The 19,013-nt window shown below is 40.1% G+C and overlaps 1 protein-coding gene across 1 annotated transcript; it reads left to right on the top strand.

Annotated features, from left to right (window-relative positions):
- Positions 1-510: 510 nt before the first annotated feature.
- Positions 511-18,953, top strand: LOC109936103 (bile salt-activated lipase-like). Its single transcript, XM_048609039.1, has 9 exons — positions 511-688; positions 3,724-3,886; positions 4,694-4,929; positions 8,035-8,211; positions 10,859-11,021; positions 14,562-14,768; positions 17,806-17,925; positions 18,016-18,151; positions 18,696-18,953. The coding sequence occupies exons 1-9, from the start codon at positions 511-513 to the stop codon at positions 18,951-18,953; spliced, it is 1,638 nt and encodes a 545-aa protein (XP_048464996.1).
- Positions 18,954-19,013: the final 60 nt, after the last annotated feature.

The raw sequence follows: 19,013 nt of genomic DNA, 5'->3' as shown, positions 1-19,013 counted from the left end.
CCTGCAATAGTATTGCACTGAAAGGTTCAGCTGAGATTACAGGCATAAATCAATAACTTTCTGGTGTAGCGGTGAGAATGCTTCCACAATGAGCCACGACAGACACCTAAAGACTACTAAACCACCAGGAATAAGGCACATGTTATAATTACACAAGCAAGATGTAAATGGTTTGTCAGCTGTGGGTAGCTGCGTAGGTTTAAGGTGAGAGGGGAAAGATTTAAAAGGGACTTGAACGGTAACGTTTTCACACAGAGGGTGGTATGTATATGGAATGAGTTGCCAGAGGAAGTGGTGGAGGCTGGTACAATTACAACATTTAAAAGGTATCTGGATGGGAAGGGTTTAAAGGGATATGGACCAGATGCTGTCAAATGGGGCTAGAATAATTTAGGATATCTGTCAGGAATGAATTGGACTGAAGGGTCTGTTTCTGTGCTGTACATCCCTATGACTATGTCTCTATGTTGCTGCCTATTTACAGAAGCGTTGAGGAAGAAACTAGCAGTCATGATTTGGATTCATGGAGGAGCCTTTGCCATTGGAGCAGGTCAAGGCACCGGTCTCCTGAACGACACCTTGTATGATGGCAATGAGCTAGCCCACCATGGGAATGTCATCGTTGTGAGTGTCAACTATCGCCTGGCTGCACTCGGCTTCCTCAGTACTGGGGATAGCAATGGAAGAGGTGATCCCATTTTTCTAGAGTACACCACAAAGACACGTCACACTCAATAATCCCACAGTGAACACAAGACAAATTGGGTATAAATGCTTTATGACAAACTGTACAGTCAAAAACAATGACATGAATTTCTGTAATGCATTTCACATTGTGAAACATCTTGCAGGAGTGTTATCAAAGAGAATTTGACAATGAACCACATAAGGAGTGTTGATGATGAGTGCTCCAAAGCTTATTCAACAGGATTGGTTTTAATAAGCAACTGAAGTGAAGATAAGGAGATAGAAAGCCTGAAGAAGGATAGAATTCTAGGGCTAAGGGAGCTGAAGGCATGGATGTTAACCCTGAGATGAATGTAAACCAAGAATGAGAAAGAACTAAGAATTGGGGGAATGTAGGGATGTCAAAGGTTGTCAAATTCCAAAAGGTGACAGAGTCAAGTCTGAGTGAAACTATAGAGGAATTTAAAAACACAGATAAGAATTCTAAAACTGAGGCATAATCAGATGGGGAGCCGCTGTTGGTTGGTAAGTACAGGAATTGATGTACAGTGTGAAAGGAACTTAGAACTGGTCAGGGCATCTGCAACTGAGGTTTATGATGTTTTGAAGTTTACTGAGGGTATTAGGTGGCAGGGCAGTGAGAAGGGAATTGAAGAAATCAAGTTGGAGGTAACAGGGGCATGGGTGAGAGTTTCAACAGCAGGTAGACTGAAACGGGGCTGGAGATAGTTGGTTGCAAATTAGCAGACTGCCCTTTATCTCTTCCAATTGAAGACAACAGAAATAAAATTGTTAAGAGATGTAAAGGGGGCTGTCAACTTGCATTTACAATCTTTTGGTGAGAGAGAGTTCACGGTTTCCACTTTTCATGAAGAGTTGCTTCCTGAAGTTTGCCTTGAATGACTTAACTCTGGTATTATGTCATTTTGACCAAGACTGCCAAACTTGAGGAACTAATTTATCTCGGCATCATCAATTCTTTTAAATGTCCTAAGCACCCTCAATTGATCACTCTTTAATTTTCTAAACTCATGACAATTAACTCTTCCACCCTCACTAATGTTTAAATGACTATGCGCTGACCTCCTATAAGACAAATTTATTCTTCCTTGAATTTGGTATCAAGAACTGAACAGGGTACTCACATGCAGCCCAAATGTAGCTTTATACAACTTTGTGCAATCATTTATTTCTTTCAATACTATACTTTATGTTATCATCCTAGCTGAAGATGATACTGGATTAGTCAGATCCCAGAGGAATATCTGACTTGATAGACCATAGGTTTTAATTTTGCAATTATGTTTACCATGATGGTCAGTCACTGAACACACTTTCAAGAAGCTGACAACAAAAGAAGATCAAGGCTAGTTCAATAAGTGAAAATAAAGTGATACATTTTGCATGGGCAGCACAGTGGCTCAGCGGTTAGCAATGCTGCCTCATAGTGCCAGGGACCTGGGTTTGATTTCAGCCTCAGGTGACTGTCTGTGTGGAGTTTACATGTTCTCCCTGTGTCTGTGTGGGTTTCCTCTGGGTGCTCTGGTTTCCTCCCTGAGTCCAAAGATATGCAGGCTAGGTGGATTGGTCATGCTATAGTGCCGAGGGACGTTTGGGTTAGATGTGGGAAATGCAGGGGAATGGGTCTGGGTGGGATGCTCTTTGGAGGGATGGTGTGGACTTGTTGGGCCACATGGCCTGTTTCCACACTGTAGGGGTTCTATGATAAGAGCTGTTTGAAAGTTCTTACTACAAGTATCAGAAATAACAATTTTATCCTCACAGATACTTGAACCTCAGTGAAAGATTAGGAAGTTTTCACTTTAAAGTGCCTTGGTGGATGGACAAACTTTTCTTGATTTCTTTCTGGCAAGTATTTGCATTCACTCTATTCTACTTCTTTAGTCAACATCTCTTCCTGCATTCGCAGCTCTCTTCTTTCTTAACATGGAATCCTTAAACTCCAGTTCCACAGCCTTCTGTTTCTGAAATGTTTTATTTACTGACATGAAGGCACTTTAGGATTTCTTTTAAGTCCAAATTCCTTTGGAAACTGCAAAGATAACAGTACCATTGCTGCCATTGACTTGTTCTCTCTGACAGAAACCTGCACACTGTCCAAACTTTGGGACAGTTCTGTCTTACTACATGGAAGCTTATTTCTTTCTTTGTCACCTTGCATCATAGAACAGCATTACCCTCTTCTTGCATTGCTTTTTAAAGCACTGACTATTCAGTTCCAAGCTTTATTAAAGCCTCATTTAAGTGCATGTATACACATTGCCAGACAGTCCAGTACCACTCATGAACCTCAAAAATTACACTGCAACTGTGTCTCCCTTATTAATGCAACAATATGGAAAGGAAGTCAAACTTAAAGCTATCCATGGTTCCATACATTTTAGAACCCAGCTTTCCAAATAAAATAATCATAATCTGTCATGAAATTTCACCACAAGATAAGGCAATTTATTTTGTCATTATGGTGCTTTGAGAAAATAAAAGCAAAAGGTCACTACCAAATTAGGTGTTAGGAATTTAGGTCAAAGCACTTTACCCAGAGGATGATTGGAATGTGGAACCCTCTATGTATCAAGTAGTTAAAATATATAAAAGAGGTGTATAAAAGTGGAATCTACTTGAATATATAAGTGAGAAAGGACTGAAACTTTATGGTGATAAAGGTAGATGAAGTAAGTGGGAGAACACTTATAGAGCATTAATGCTGTCACAGACTAGACCAGATAAATTGTCTTTCTCTGTGCTGTAAATTCTATATAATTGTGTGGACCAGCCTTACAGAAAATGAATATGGGTGAACGTGGGCTAAAAGCCAGATCCTGGCCTGCCTTTGACATCACTCATAGATTGAGAACTGGAGATCTTCATCATCAATGCTCATTCTTTATGTGGTAGTGAGGAACTTCAGTAGCTGTGGAAATATACCCTAGGATGAGGCACGACCTCCAGTCAAGACAGTAGGCGAGAAAACTGGAATTTGAACATTAAAGCCCAGTTTTTTTTAATCAAATGTAGGTAATTATGGCTTGTGGGACCAGCACATGGCCATAACCTGGGTGAAGAATAATATCGCAAGTTTTGGAGGAAATCCAGAGCTCATCACTCTGTTTGGTGAATCAGCTGGAGGTGCCTGTACAAGCATGCATGTATTATCACCAGTAAGCAAAGGGCTCTTCAGGTATCTATGCAACAGAATTTTGTTTGCTCTTTGTCTGCTTTTTGGTTGACAGCAACTTGCACTTTTTTTTGGTTTACGGTTGATTCACTTAACTGTGCAGTATCTTTAAACTGAATATTGCCCTGAAATAACTAGAAATTAAAGTTAATTTTCAGGAACAGATGTGAACAACCTGGGTGTAACATCATGAGGAACAGGGAACAATTGTGTGCTTCATTTTATTGCCTTTGAACACTGTTGTTTGTTAATTATAAAAATATTGGATTTTGGGGGAAATATTGTTGTTTGGTCAACAGTCAGGAATTGTCCAGCCAGGTAAGAAAGAGTATCTTCATTTTCCAATTGGCCAGAATGGTGAAAGACCACGAGGTGGGTCTGCTTTGAGTCAGATGGACAAAATATGGGGATAGAACTGTTAGGATTTGGGAGTAACGTCCAAACAGTTCATGAATGCATGTAGTATCTTCCCCCTCTCAGGCAATCCTTGGGTCTTGGGAGCTTCTTGTCCTAGCAACTCCTGAGAAGGCCTCAAGGATTGTTTCTGCAGACTCCTCAGGCCTGGATTGGTGTGAGACCCAGCTAAGGGAAAAAAGCATATGCCAAGGATTTCTCTGGGACCATCCCAGCGTCTGAAAAGAGTAAAGAAAAAAAATTCAATATAACAACATCTGTTTCGAAACACTGGTCAGGATTTCCTCTCACCTAATTTCTGTTTCTTTTCTTACCCTCACATTGCTTCTCTGCTCCACCATCCACAACCCCCCACCACCACCACCCTCTCTCCTACCCTTTTTGATTTGTCTGCAGACGTGCAATTTCAGAAAGTGGTGATGCCCGGGTGATGTGGGCTGTGAATCGAAACCCGCTCCGCAGTGCTCGTCGAGTTGCCCAGGCTCTGGGGTGCCCGCTGGAAGATACCGCTGCCATGATGTTTTGCCTCAGGCAGGTGCCTGCTAAAGACATCATGTTGGTGATTCGAGTGACAGAGCTGCTTACTGAAAACAAGATGGTGTTTTTCATTCCATTTGTTCCTACAATTGATGGTAATTATTGTAATACCAAGTCGTGAAAGTATTGAAGAAAGTCAGGAATTAGCAGGGGTAGATTAACACATGGGGTGTACAAGACTTGTGCACAGGATTTTAAGCCAAATAGGAAGCCATTATGTCACAGAGCTGGGTCTTTTAAACATGGTATATTAAGCTCTCTGCTGTGGCTCACTGGTAACACATTCAAAGTCATAACTGGGGTATGAAGGACCACTCCAGAGAGTTGAGCTGTAAAACTGGGCCAATGTAGCAGTGCTGAGTAAGTGCTGTACTGTTGGAACTATTAAGCAAAAGGTCAAACAGCCTTCATAGCTAATGGCAAAATATAACATGACATGATTTGAAGATTTACGACAAGGTTTTCCCTGGGTTCCTGGTATTAATCCCTAAGGTCACAATTGAAAGTAAAATTGTTTAGCCATTTTTGTTCATGGGACTGTGCAGTGGAGAAATTAGCTGTTGTTTCCCCAAAGTTACATCAGTGTCTACAATTCAAAAGTACTTAAATCTGCTGTAAAACCTTTGGAATATGTTAAGGTCATGAAGGACACTGTACAAATCCAAGCCATTCCTTATTGGCATTCTATACCTATTTCTTCTTATTACTCTTTTGCTGCTAATTTGTGTTAATCATTGGAGGGGGGTGGGAGTATAAATGGGGGATGTTACTGTGCGGGTATAGTAGAAGGATCCCAAATGTTTTTGGTGTCCCAGTCCCAAGAATTTTAATTTGTTTTGACTAAACCAGTTTACATTGGGTGATAAATTGTTGCATTGAGTCCTGGAGTAACATTGCCTGAGCCTCTTGCTGTGATTTCCTCATTCACAGAGGTTTTCAGTCTCTTCGGACTCAACAGCATACAGTAATGGGGGACTGGAAAGGACAGAGGTGCAATGGGCTATCCCATCCAGCAATGGTGGCCAATTCATCGCAATGCATATACTCACCACCCACCCAGAGCTATGTAATTTCCTGAGAGAGCTGCAGCATGCTTAGAAAGACCATTAGTGTAACCTATAAATAAATGCCAGCAATACCCACCCCCCGACACTTCTTCCTCATCAATCACCTTCTTCATCCTCACTGGGCTTGCCTAAGTGGCCCCAGTGATCCCACCCTGTACTCGTATTCCCTGAGCGTGTCCACAATGCTGCTCTGGGCCATCCGCAGTCCAAGCAGTGACCATTGTTCCTGATGGCACTGCTGAGATTAAAGAAACATCGGCCTCCCGATTAGCTGGCTGCTCTTGGGAAAGGGTTCTTCTTCCTTAACAGGACTGAATCCCAATTGCAGCTCATTAGCTGTCTGCTTAAAATTGTGGTCATGACCCTCAGAAACAGTCGAAGTGGGGTCACCCTTGACTTTCCAGCCCTTGCAAGGGCCTCTGTTACCCAGTAAAACCCAGGTGTTAATTCCTGCTTTGCCTAGTCCATAGTCACATTCTTTTCCAGCTCCCCTGCTTCACAGTGGCTATGTCAATCCTCATCCCCAGTTCATACTCACACTCTCCTCACATTCAGTTTATCCTGATCAGTCCACATTGACACTACAGTTAAGAAAGCACACCAACTCATTTACTTCCTCAGAAGGCCAAGGAAATTCAGCATATCTGCAATGGCTTATACTAATTTTTATATGTGCACAATAGAAAGCATCCTATCCAGATGCTTCACAGCGTGCTATGTCAACTGATCTGCCTATGACCACAAGAAATTACAGAGAGTTGTGAACACAGCACAGTCCATCATGCAAATCAGGCTTCCATCTATTGACTCCATCTACATTTCCTGCTACCTCGGGAAAGCAGCCAACATAATCAAAGACCCCTTCCACCCCAGTAATGCTCTCTTCCACCCTCTTCCGTTGGGCAGAAGTAACAAAAGTTTAAAAACACGTACCATCAGATTTAAGAACAGCTTCTTCCCTGCTGTTAACAGACTTTTGAACGAACCTCTCATATATTAGAATTGGTCTTTCTCTGCACCTTCTCTGTAGCTGTAACACTATATTCTGCATTCCGTTCTGTTACCCTGATGTACCTACATATGGTATGATTTGCGGACAGCACGCAAAACAATACTTTTCCATCTATCATGGGACATGTGACAATAATCAAATCAAATCTTCTGTCCTCTGAGTTACCTTGTCCCCACAGTTCACTAGACTGTGCAAGCCATGGGTGGAAAGTTCTGCCCTTGTAAACTACTGATAGGTCAACCAATCCTTTTCACATCATGCAGGAGTCTAATTACGCAATTAGTGATAAGCTTTTAATGGAAAACATAGATGTGGCATTCTTTTGATCTTAACTGTAAAACAACAATTTTGGGTTTTCAACTCAGTGATGAGATTGGTGAATCTGGCAGCACCTGTGGAGATAAAAGAGTTAACATTCTGAGCCTGATGTGACTTTTCCAGACTCAAAGTTTTAACTCTGTTTCTCTGTTTATAGAAATTGCCAGACCTGCTAAGTTTCTTTAGAACTTTCTATTTTTATTTCAAATTTCGATCCTCTATTGCATTTTCTTTTATTATAACATTGGTGATGGTCAGGGGGACTGAAAGAATATAAGAGAATGGATTAAGGAAAATATTTTAATGCAGTTAAACTTTGGTTTGCAAAGCAGAGAATGCCATTAACTATCCACAATAAGCCACTATTTATTTGTAACTTGTGGCTTTGTGTCACAACCTTAGGTGTCAGTCAATGGCTCAATGTGCAGCACTCTTCCCACTTAGTCAGAAGGTCGTACATTCAGAGTCCTGGTCAAGAACATAAGTGCAAAGCCTAGGATGACACTCTGGAGCAGTTCTGAGGGAGTGCAGGACCGCTGATGAATAGTCTTTCTGTCACTACTAACCTGGAGTCTTGTCTGCTTTCTAAGATCATGATAGGTGCCATGGCAATGCAAGACTTCTTTTCTTTCTTGACCAGATAGAATGTTTACTCATTGGGCTACTGGGGGCTGCTCACTGCTCATCAACAAGTAACTGTCAAATTCTTAAAATGAGGAATCGCTCCACTGAAATGTCAACACATCTGTTTTCTTTCTTTTTGGCTCTATTCAATGCATTTATTTCCATCATTCTGATTACAGGTGACTTTCTCCCTGCTGAACCAGAGATGCTGTTTGAGAACAGTAGAGATGTTGATTATTTGTTGGGCTGTAACAATGGAGATGGTCATATGTTTGTGGCCACCTGGTTCCCTGGCGTGAATATTCCTTTTGGAATTAGTGAGGCTAAATTCCGAACAGCGGTGAAAAAGGGTGTGGGTGAGTATTGAACAGTTCAGAAATCAAGTTGATTTAAATCAGAAATCATTATGGAGTGTTTCGGATGAATTTAACGGAAGTTCCTAAATTTGTCATATCATTATTAACCCCATCCCCAACCCTATCAATGCACTCTTTACTAGGTCAATCTCAACAGGTCCCCTTATGGACCTAGTAAAGAATACTGGAAGGAGCAGATAAGTCAGTCGGGAGGGATTACACTATTTTTGCTTGAATTGGTGCTACAAAGTTTCAACCATTCTAGTCTAATGAGCCCGTTCTCACATCATATCTGCTGCAAGGTTGTTGAACTCAGTTTGATCTGGTGTTGTTCACTAGAGGCATGATATAGGTGAACATAATAATATCGTACTGGTTACTCTAGCATTTAGTTTAATCCAAATGAATTCTCCAGTATTTTTTCCAGACTGTTCTCATGTAGCAGTAGAGAGGATTAGGCTAAAGCAAAGCTTTGAATTTCATTTTAAAATACATACCATAGATTTGCTACCCCTGTTCTTCTAGGTGGTAAACATTGCAGGTTTGGAAAGTGTTGTCAAAGGATACTTGCATCCTTGTATACTTGCATCCTTTTACAACTTGACAATATCCTGAACTCTGCCATCCACATCCTAACCCATGCCAAAACAAGTTCACCCATTTTTTTTTTGCTTGCCAACCTACGTTTTGCTCCCAACTGAGTGACGCCACAGTCAATACAGTGTGGAGCTGGAGTAACACAGCAGGTTAGCAGCATCAGAGGAACAGGAAAGTCGATGTTTCAGGTCGGGACCCTTCATCAGGACTGGGGAGGTGGAAGGGAGCTCCCTTCCCCCTTCCCAGTCCTGATGAAGGGTCCCGATCTGAAACATCGACTTTCTTGCTCCTCTGATGCTGCCTGGCCTGCTGTGTTCTTCCAGCTCCACACTGTATTGACTTTGACTCCAGCATCTGCAGTTCTTGCTATCTCTGAGCAACACCACAATTTTAAAAATAACATTCTTGTTTTCAAACACCTCCATAACCTCATCAGTCCTTTCCATCTCGGTAATGTCCTTCACCTTTACAACCCTCTAAAGGTAGCATCAATCCTCTAATTCTTAAATCTTCGGTACCCTGATGTAAACTCAGCAACATTGATAGTCATGCTTTTAGTTGGTGAAGACCAAAATTCTGGAATTCCCTCCCCAAATCTTCCTGTTTCATCATCTATCTGTCTTAAGACCCTTTAAGGGTCTTAAAACCTGGAACTTTGACAGTTCTTTGGTCCGTTTAGATGATAACCCTTGATGCAGCTCAATGTTTTTATGACTAATTGAGGAGGAGTAAATCTGCTCTCCTATAGTTTGTCTGTAACAAAGGTTTTATTTATTTTCAGCACATGGCTACATCTCATTTCAATAAAAATTTAGTTAACTAACATTGAAGTAAGAAGAAAATTACCAAGTTTCTTTTTCAGGTGAGAGGAGATTGATTAAAAGGTCATGAGGGGCTTTTTTTACACAGAGCGTGGTTCGTATGTGGAATGAACTTCCTGAGAAAGTGGTGGTTGTAGGTACAATTACAGTGTGTAAAAAGATATTTGGATAAGTACAAAAACAGGAAAGGTTTGGGGGGATATGGGCCAGGAGCAGGCAGGTGGGACTAGTTTAGTTTGGGATTATGTTCGGCATGGACTGGTTAGACCGAAGGGTCTGTTTCCAAGCTGTACGACTCTATGAATGAAAGAAGAATTGTATTACTTACTAATAGAAAATAATAGATATGCAACATTAAGCACACACACAAACTGGTATAAAGTTTTAAAATGACAATGATGCCTAGTACATAAAGGAACATAACAGCAAATGCAGTATAAACTCGCTAGAGGCATTAGGTTTTAAACTGAGACCATGATTGGTTGATTGGTGTCTTATACCCCCAGTACTGACGAATATTGCAGATATCATTGAGTTTTTGGTGAAAGGATGTTTGTTCAACTCGCCTTCTAAATTTGTCTTTTTGACAAACTGAGAGAAAACAAGGAAGTATAGAATCTTCCAGTCCTGCAATTTTAAATCCATTTTTTCTTTGATGCTATGCCAATGCAGCTGCTTGAAATACAATTCATTTCTGTATTCCCATTTCTGGCTTCATTGTTTTTCCAAGCTGCATAATTTGCAGGCAAGATCTTCATTTCTGGATGTATGAAAATTATCCATTAAGTTGTAAGGAAAACAGGAATGACAAATCTGAGTTTTAATGCCTTTTTCACAAAGATATTAATTTCAGATCAGATTGGTTATTGTTTATTGATGGTTTCATGTGCTGGCTTAACCTGTGGTCAGCTGATTGCTGCAGTCATTTTATGTCTGTCTTATTTTCCCTTTTTAAAAAACATTTTAGTACATGAGGTCCCAGGTATTAAAATCAAACAATGAAAGTAAAAAAAAAGATAGTCCATACATTTGACAACAGTCCTGTTTAACACCTTTGGACAATTGACTACATTAAAAGCATAATATAGATACACAGTACATAGACAAACTACTGCAAATGTTGGAATTTCAAAACAAAACAGACAATATTGGAAATACACAGCCGGTCTGGCTGTGAAGTAAGGATCAAGATTAATCTTCCAGGTCTGTTGTGCTTGTACATATTGCAGGTTCTTTGGGAGAGGCTGCAGTGGAGTCAGCTATATTTGAGTACACTGACTGGGAGAATCCAACACAGCTTTCAAGAAGGCAGGGTTTGTCAAGACTGTACACTGATTTTGAATTTTGCAGCCCAGCATTCAACTCTGCGCAGAAGCACACAATAATCAGCAGGTAAGAAAGTCACAAGGAGCAAGCCTAGAAAAACATAAGTCAATGGGAAATGGGGGAAACCTTTCCACTGATCAAAGTCATATTTGGCACAAAAGAAGCTGGCTGTTGTTGTCAGAGGCTAATCATTGCATAATTCCTCAAAATAGTGGTCCTAGGACCAAATGTCCTCAAGTGCTTCATCCATCACCCTCCTTCCATCATAAAGTCAGCGGTGGGAATGTTTGATGATAATTGCACAATGTTAAGCCCATTTGTGATTCCTAAGATGCTGGAAAAGCCCATGTCCAAATGCTGCAGAACCTGGAAGCATCCCACTTGGGCTGCTATATGGCAAGTAACATTTGCAGTGCACAGAGTGTCAGGAATGAGCATCTCCAACAAGTGGGAGCCTATCCATCTCTACTTGATATTCAATGGCATTACAAACTCTGGCTGCCCAGCTACCAACATCTATTTGTTATCATTGATCAGAAACTTAGATATCAGATATTCAGGGATATATAAAAGACCTAACACACTGATGGATAACAGTTGGTTGCATGCACATGGTTGCTAATCCCTTCATTTTAAAATGCTGAGAGCTGATACGATCAAAGTGTTAACACTTTGAAGGGCTTTGATTGACTACATATAGGTGAACTATTTCACTTCTCTGAGAATCACAAGAAAGGGACAGAAGCTTAAAAAAGAGCTAGACCATTCTGGATGGAAAAGCAAAACTAAATTTTCACACCACAATCATGGAAATTTAGACAATTGTCCCTAAAATTCTGTGGAAACCCGGGGTAAATTGGAGCTTTCAAGACAATGTTTGATAGACTTTGTTTACCTAAATATATCAAGGGATATGGAACATAGGTGTTAAATAGGGATACAGATCAGCCATGATCTATATGAATGGTGAAATAGGTCCAAGGTGCTTAAAATACCTGCTCCTGTTTGTTATGTTCCTATATTTTGGCAAAACCTCTTTATTATTGTACTCCAATCATCTTGTAATAAAGACCAACCTTTTGCCTTCCTAATTATTTTTCCAACCCTGTGTGCTAATTTTCTGTCTTCCTTGTATAGGTACACCCAAGCTCCTTTGAAGATGAATATTTGCAAGTTTTATGCCACTCAACTCGGCTTTCCTATTCTTACAAAAAAAAGGGCATACCCTCACCCTTCCTAGCATTATACACCATCTGCAACCTTGTTACTTACACAGAACCTGTCTATTTCTCTTAGTAGCACTGTTGTATCCTCCTCGCAGTTTATGTTTCCACTTAGCTTTGTATCACCAACAAATCTAAATGCATTACTCCTGGTCTTTTCATCAAATTTATCTCTCCAAACAGATAGCTTTAACTACCTGTTAAAGGGAGGAAGCACCAGCCTTTCTCCTTTCTTATGGTTCATATGACGAGCCAATCCTTTCAAACCATCCTTGCAGAAGTTGGCTTCATGTGCTGGATATGTGAATGTGGTTGGACATGCCAAACATTAAATTATTCCAGAGATTTCTCCAATTCTGACACTTGTCCAACCCCTATTCCTTTACCTCTCTACTGATGACCGTGCTTTTAGCTGTTTAGAGGAATAGGGAATATGGAGACAAAGTGCAAATGTGCAGTGGAGGTAACATACCTTTATAGAATAGTGGAGCAGTCTGGGGAACAATATAGTCTACACCTGCTCCTGTTTCTTAATTTCTAATACCTGAGCTCTAACTGCTGATATTCCCTCATGGTACCTTTCTCTCCTCTTTTAAGCTGTTCTTTAAAACCCATTTCTTATGTCTGACATTTTGTCACTAACCTTAATATCTCCCTAAAAACAGAAAGAACTGCGGATGTTGTAAATCAGAACAAAAACAAAGTTGCTGGAAAAGCTCAGCAGGTCTGGCAGCATCTGTGAAGGGAAAAACAGAGTTAATGTTTCGGGTCCGGTGACCCTTCCAGACCTGAAACATTAACTCTGTTTTTTCCTTCACAGATGCTGCCAGACCTGCTGAGCTTTTCCAGCAACTTTGTTAATATTTCCTTCTTTTACTCATTGTTAATTTTTTATGCTGTTGTGAAGATTGTTGGAATATTTTACTATTTTAGAAGTGCTGTATAAATGTATACGTTATACTTTTACAGCACTGAATAACAGCCCATTTTATCCAAGACACTGATCCTTCTTTTTCTTTGGATCTGAGTTACTTGAACTGGCTTCCCCTTAAACGCATCTACACAATCACCTCACCCACTCCAGAGACATCCATGCTCTCACCACTATTTGAGTAAAGAATTTGGTGTTGCTATTAAGGGTGATGAAATATTCTCTTTTAAGCTTAGGGGCTGGAGTATAAGGGTTGGAAGCCTTGCAGTAGATATGCAAAAACATGGCTCAAATACATCTGTAGTATTGTGTACAGATTTTGGCACTACACTTTGAAAAGGATAGATTGACCTTAGAAGGAGAACTGAAAAGATTTGCAAGATAGTCACCAGAGCTCCAAGGGTTAACTTATAGGCAAATATTTAAACTAGGCTTCTACTCTTGGAAATTTAAATGGTTAAGGGGTGATTGATTGATTGACTGATGCTTTTAGGATTTTAGAAAGAACCATTAGGGTTCACAGAAATGCTCTTTTGCTCAACTGAAATAAAATTTAACACCAGACCTGGACCAGAGAGGGGAGAAGTTGGGAAACACTTCTTTACACAAAGAGTGATACAGGTGTATGTAGAAGGATGCTGGCCCCATTAACCCTACCTTGACTGTGTCTAAGGGCCTACTTGGGTTCACAGTGTTGGAAGAACAATGATCATCGAATCCTAACAAGGAAAGGCTCACATCTTAACAAGATGTAGTTTATTGCATTATAGCCATTCACTACAAGTTACAATAGCAAGTTACATATTATGTTACCGAAATTATTAGGATACATAGATGACACATTCGTCTCCTTCAAAATCCAAAGGTATTCTTCTGATTTCACACCCAAGACTATCTGATATCATCGGATTGAGTTGTGCTTGATGCAGCATCCAAGATTAATCCTTTCAGAGCAGTTACTTTATCAATAAAAAGTGTCAAACTCTTTGCCATGAAAAGCAGTAGCTGGTCACTCAATTAATAAATCTAAATCTAAATCTGTTAACGATACATTTTTACTGACCGACTGTATTATGGGCATGTGGATGGAATTAGAATAATTCTCACTGAATTGAGACAGTTTATAAAAGAGATAAATGTTCCTCTGCCCGTAATGAAGATTTGGACATTCCCCCCCAACCCCCCACAAACACTGGGTGAATTGTAAGGTTTCCAAGCTGAAATCAGTAGATTTCTGCTGGGCATAAAGATGAGCTTTAGCGAATCAGATGGTAGATCTACTTAAAATACAGAACGTTCATGATCCAACTGAATTGTGAACAGGCCTGAGGGACCAAATGACCTATTCCTGTTCCAACGTTCTTAATTCTATACTCTTATGTTGTTGAAATATTGAATTACTGTTGCAAGGATGAAGTTTGCATTAATATATTGCATCATTTTTCTACCTAGAAATGCCAGTCGAACATATGCTTACCAATTCTCATACCCATCCAAGATGCCAAATGCAATCTGGCCAGAGTGGATTGGTGCCCTTCATACAGAAGAGCTACAGTTTGTCTTTGGCAGACCATTTTCCAAGCCAAAATCCTACAACCAGCAGGAGAGGAATCTGAGTCAGGCCGTGATGACATACTGGACCAACTTTGCGAAAACAGGGTAAATCGAGAGAAGCAAGTAAATAGGTGACAGAACATGTCCAATGATGACATGGCAAACCTGGGCTCATCCATACCGGATATGGTGTATTTGGTGGGAGTTCAACATATAAGAGTGCCAATATAATGAACCTGAGATCCTGGAGAAGAAATGGTGTAGTCTTCCTAACATTCAAATGTGGAACCTTCTATCAGTTGAGCTTAAATACAATTACTTCAGGCACATATCCTATAAAACAGGTTCTTACTGTTTATGAATTGCAGATGGTTCAATGTGAACTTTATCAATCACAAATCCCTTTTGTTCCTTCACACAGACAATTCAGTGAAAACTTTTAAAGGTTTTGTTGTGTTCAGATATGTCAAGTAATAGAGTTACCAAACCTCTAGAATTGTCCTGGAGACTTTAGGAATTGAAGATTAGAGTCTGAAACACTGGTGCAAGAAGCCCCAGAAGTTAGCATTGCATGGGTGGTAGAACAAATTGTGTTTTACTTTCATTTTACTTGAACACTTTTAATTATTCATTTTTTTTTTAATGACTGGAGGTGGGAAATAAATGTTGTTTGACTAAACTGGATAATTGGAAATTGTGTGATTAAATCTCCAGGAATATGCCAAACCAGAATTGGCAACTTACTGAACTCCAACATCCTTGTATCCAAAATAAACTGCAGCAACTCACCAAGGGTCCTTGGACTGCAACTTCCAATTCCATGACTTCTACTCCCCAGAAGGACAAGGACTGCAACAGCATGGGAACAGCAGAATCACAGAACTGTTATGCAACAGAAAGAAGCCATTTGGCTCACTGCTTCTGCACCAACTCTCTTTGACTTTGTGTCAATCTCCTCCCTCTTTCTTAAAACGTTGTACACTGTTTCTTTTTGACTAACCGTCTAACACTCTTTTGAATGCCTGAATTGAACCAGCCTTCACCACAGTTCCAGGTAGTGCTTTTAGACCGTAACTACTAATGTCTAATTACGCCCGTTCATGGCACACACCATCCTGACTTTGAACAGTACCGTCATTCCTTCATTGTCACTGAGTCAAAATCCCCTCCTGGTAACATTGTGGACGTACCTGGAACATTTGGAACTGCAGTAGTTGAAGAAAGCAGCTCACCACCACCTTTTTAAGGGCATTAAGGACGGGTAGCAATGGCTGGCCTATCCAGCAATACCCACATCCTGGGAAATAACTTAAGAAAAAAATATCAAGAGAACATATAGCATAATTTTCTTTTCTTCTTAATTCTGGGAGTCATCGGCCTAATTTTAGCCATTCTATCTCCACTACTGCACAGGGTGAATTTACTTAATTCAGCATAGATCAGGGATTGAGCTTGATACCTTTTAAATTTATGTGTTGAAATCCTACTAAGTTAACAGGAAGCATCACTCTGCATTAAACTATGTCTACAAACCAGACACCATTCTTTACTAAGACACTGGGTGGGTCTTTAGTTTTTTAGCTCTCTATTAACTTCATTGAGCAATCAGCCTGTTGGCAAAATATTATTCTGGTTTTATATTCCAAACTGGCAAGATTAAAAATAATAAGAATTAAATTTTTTCAATGCTTTTTAAAAAAAAACAAGAACCATTAAGAACTGTATAATATCTATGATTTTTTTTAAAAATAGTGACCAGACCTTTTATTTGCTGAATGAAGGAGAAATATGAATTAGATTTAATGTTTTGGCCCTTTAGAGATTCACATGGCGTAATTCTACAGGCGAATGGTTTTAGAAGTATATGCAGATACGACCGAAATTTGGTTTCTTTATTGTTAAGTGACATGATGATGATAGTGAAGGAGAAACGATTAATTAACTGTTTGTATAGTTGCTTGTGCTGTGTAATTTAACAAACGAAATAATTGAGAATTAACTAACCTGTGATAAAAAAACATTGTTGTTCTTTCCAAATCTTTGGTTTTTAGAATGGTAGTTTATTTGGCTCCCCAATCACACTGGATTGCTGCAATTTACAATTTGTGTAGCCACAAATGTTAATGCACCACAAGGTAAATTTTAACATATAAGAAAACAGGACAGGGTAAAATCTTACTTATTGTAATGACTTGGTTCTCAGATAATCTGCAGTTGCGGATGGAGCTGGGGAAACACCAAATGCAACAACAATGGACAGAACAGGAAGCTTCCACCATTCATAAAAATTGGCAATAGTAACATTGTTTTTATAGCAGGTCCTAGTTTCCATAACGGACATCAATCTGGTTTATTTTGTAGCCATGTAGAAATGAATATTTATTTGAATTGACAGAGGGACGTTTCTGATTTGCTTTAGTATCTTTTCACTTGCAGAGCCGTAACTACCTTCCATCTTTGTCGAACCAAGGTGCTTGCTTCAAACCAAGATGTTTGGGTGTTTACTTAGTCTTGAATGCTTCTTACGATATCTGTGCAGTCAAAGAGTTTTACTCTTTACAATAAAACATTTTTAAACTATCTATAGAAAGGAAACCAGTCAGCTGAGGGTTTGATGCTTGTTTCTGCTCGGATACTGCTAGTCACACATTAAAGTCCTGTCTTCAATTGCTTGCACCTCCAAAGATAGAAAAGGCCCAGGCAGGGCCCGAACGGAGTGAGTGACTTGCGATGGAACTTAGAAGTAATAATAACGGAGGTCACAAGTTTGGAAGATGCTGTCAAAGTGACCTTGGCAAGTTGATGTAGTGTATCCTGTGGTGCATGCACATAGCACTCACCACAGCCAAAGCACATTGATGTTGGAGGGATCGGATTTTTAAGCCTTATATGTAATAGGCGGTAATATTATTTCCTTTCCTCCTTTAACATTGGATTTGCTTAGGTAATGCAATCTTGTTTAAGCAGGAATAAAACCCCAGTGTGTCTTTTTGAACAAAAACATTTTCTCAACCAATTCCCATTCATTTTATCGAACTGATCTTCCTCAAAGGGTTGCTGTAAAAGTTGATTCTATTTGGTGAGAAAATCATCCTATTGCAGAGGTTTCAAAATATTCTTATTACTTTTTTCTCTGTAATAGAAATCCAAACCATCCTCAATCAGTTCCTGTTATCTGGCCAGAGTTTAGCATTGAGAAGCATTATATTGAGCTGAATGCAAGCCTCAACCAAGGATCTGTGGGCAGCAACCTCAGAGCAAAGTAAGACACAGTCTCCATGTTTCTGTCTTATAATGTGACTTGTCTAAATACACAGAGCACCTGTTTATTTTGCTGTTTCATGTATAACAGGCAGTTTGCAATGTGGAATGAGCTGATCTCGAAGATGGTTACCAGAAACATTGACTGTCTTCAGGACCAGATCCCGCCTTTGAATGGGACAACACCACCATTAAACCCACCAGTTGTCACAGTTCAGCAAGGACAAGTAAAAGGTACAAAGCCAACATTCCTAGTGCCCACAGTAACAAAATGACACAATGTACTGACAATAATTATGACGAAAATACTGATTTTCATGCACAGTCTCCATGAATGATCATAGAATCTATAAAAGTTTAACAGGGCTAGACAGCGTAAATGCAGGAAGGATACTCCCAATAACTGGGGAGTCCAGAAACAGAGGTCATAGTCAAAGGACATTGGGCCATTTAGGATGAAAAGTTTCTTCATCCAGAGAGTGGTGAGCTTGTGGAATTCTACGCCACAGGAAGCGATTGAGACCAAAACATTGAATGTTTTCAAGAAGGAGTCAGATATTTTTAATTTATTTATTGTCATTTGTATTTTGTTACAAAATACAGTGAAAAGGGTTGTATAGTGTCATCACTTTCTGGTGCCATCTTAAAACACAGAAAAAATAAACCAAAACATAGAATATAAAGGCAGAAAAATGAAGAAATAAAGGAAATATCCCACGTTACAGTCCTTCTCGTTAAGTGCTCCATCATGGGTCATGTTCTGGTGGCCAGGCACGAGTCTCCTTCACTGTGCCGTCACTGCTGGAATATCAGGTACCATTCTTTGACACCATTTCGGCTCGATTGATGCCCCCTTCACCGGGCCTCATCAATGCAAACGCCACTGATGCCACCAGGTACCGCACTGGCCCAAACTCAACTCCGCCACCACCAACGGCCTACGTTGGGCCCACCCCGCCAATGCAGCCACTGCTGATGCCACCGTGCCTCGTACTGGGCCCAAACCTGCCTCCGCCTCTGCCTCCTTGAATCTGTGCTGGACACAGACGCTGCCAGGAACCCAAACTCACCTCCAATGCCACAGTCACG

The sequence above is a fragment of the Rhincodon typus genome, chromosome 2 (assembly GCF_021869965.1).
Source record: "Rhincodon typus isolate 14 chromosome 2, sRhiTyp1.1, whole genome shotgun sequence".
Lineage (NCBI taxonomy): Eukaryota > Metazoa > Chordata > Chondrichthyes > Orectolobiformes > Rhincodontidae > Rhincodon > Rhincodon typus.
Note: the sequence above shows the minus strand (reverse complement) of the source record. Positions and strands in the feature narration are given on the sequence as shown.

What these genes read in the sequence shown, in the direction of transcription:
- LOC109936103 (XM_048609039.1), top strand. Translation starts at nt 511, where the DNA reads ATGATTTGGATTCATGGAGGAGCCTTTGCCATTGGAGCAGGTCAAGGC. An exon ending in AGCGGTGAAAAAGGGTGTGG is followed by an intron (nt 8,212 to 10,858) that starts GTGAGTATTGAA and finishes TACATATTGCAG; the next exon opens with GTTCTTTGGGAGAGGCTGCA. An exon ending in AAGCACACAATAATCAGCAG is followed by an intron (nt 11,022 to 14,561) that starts GTAAGAAAGTCA and finishes TTTTCTACCTAG; the next exon opens with AAATGCCAGTCGAACATATG.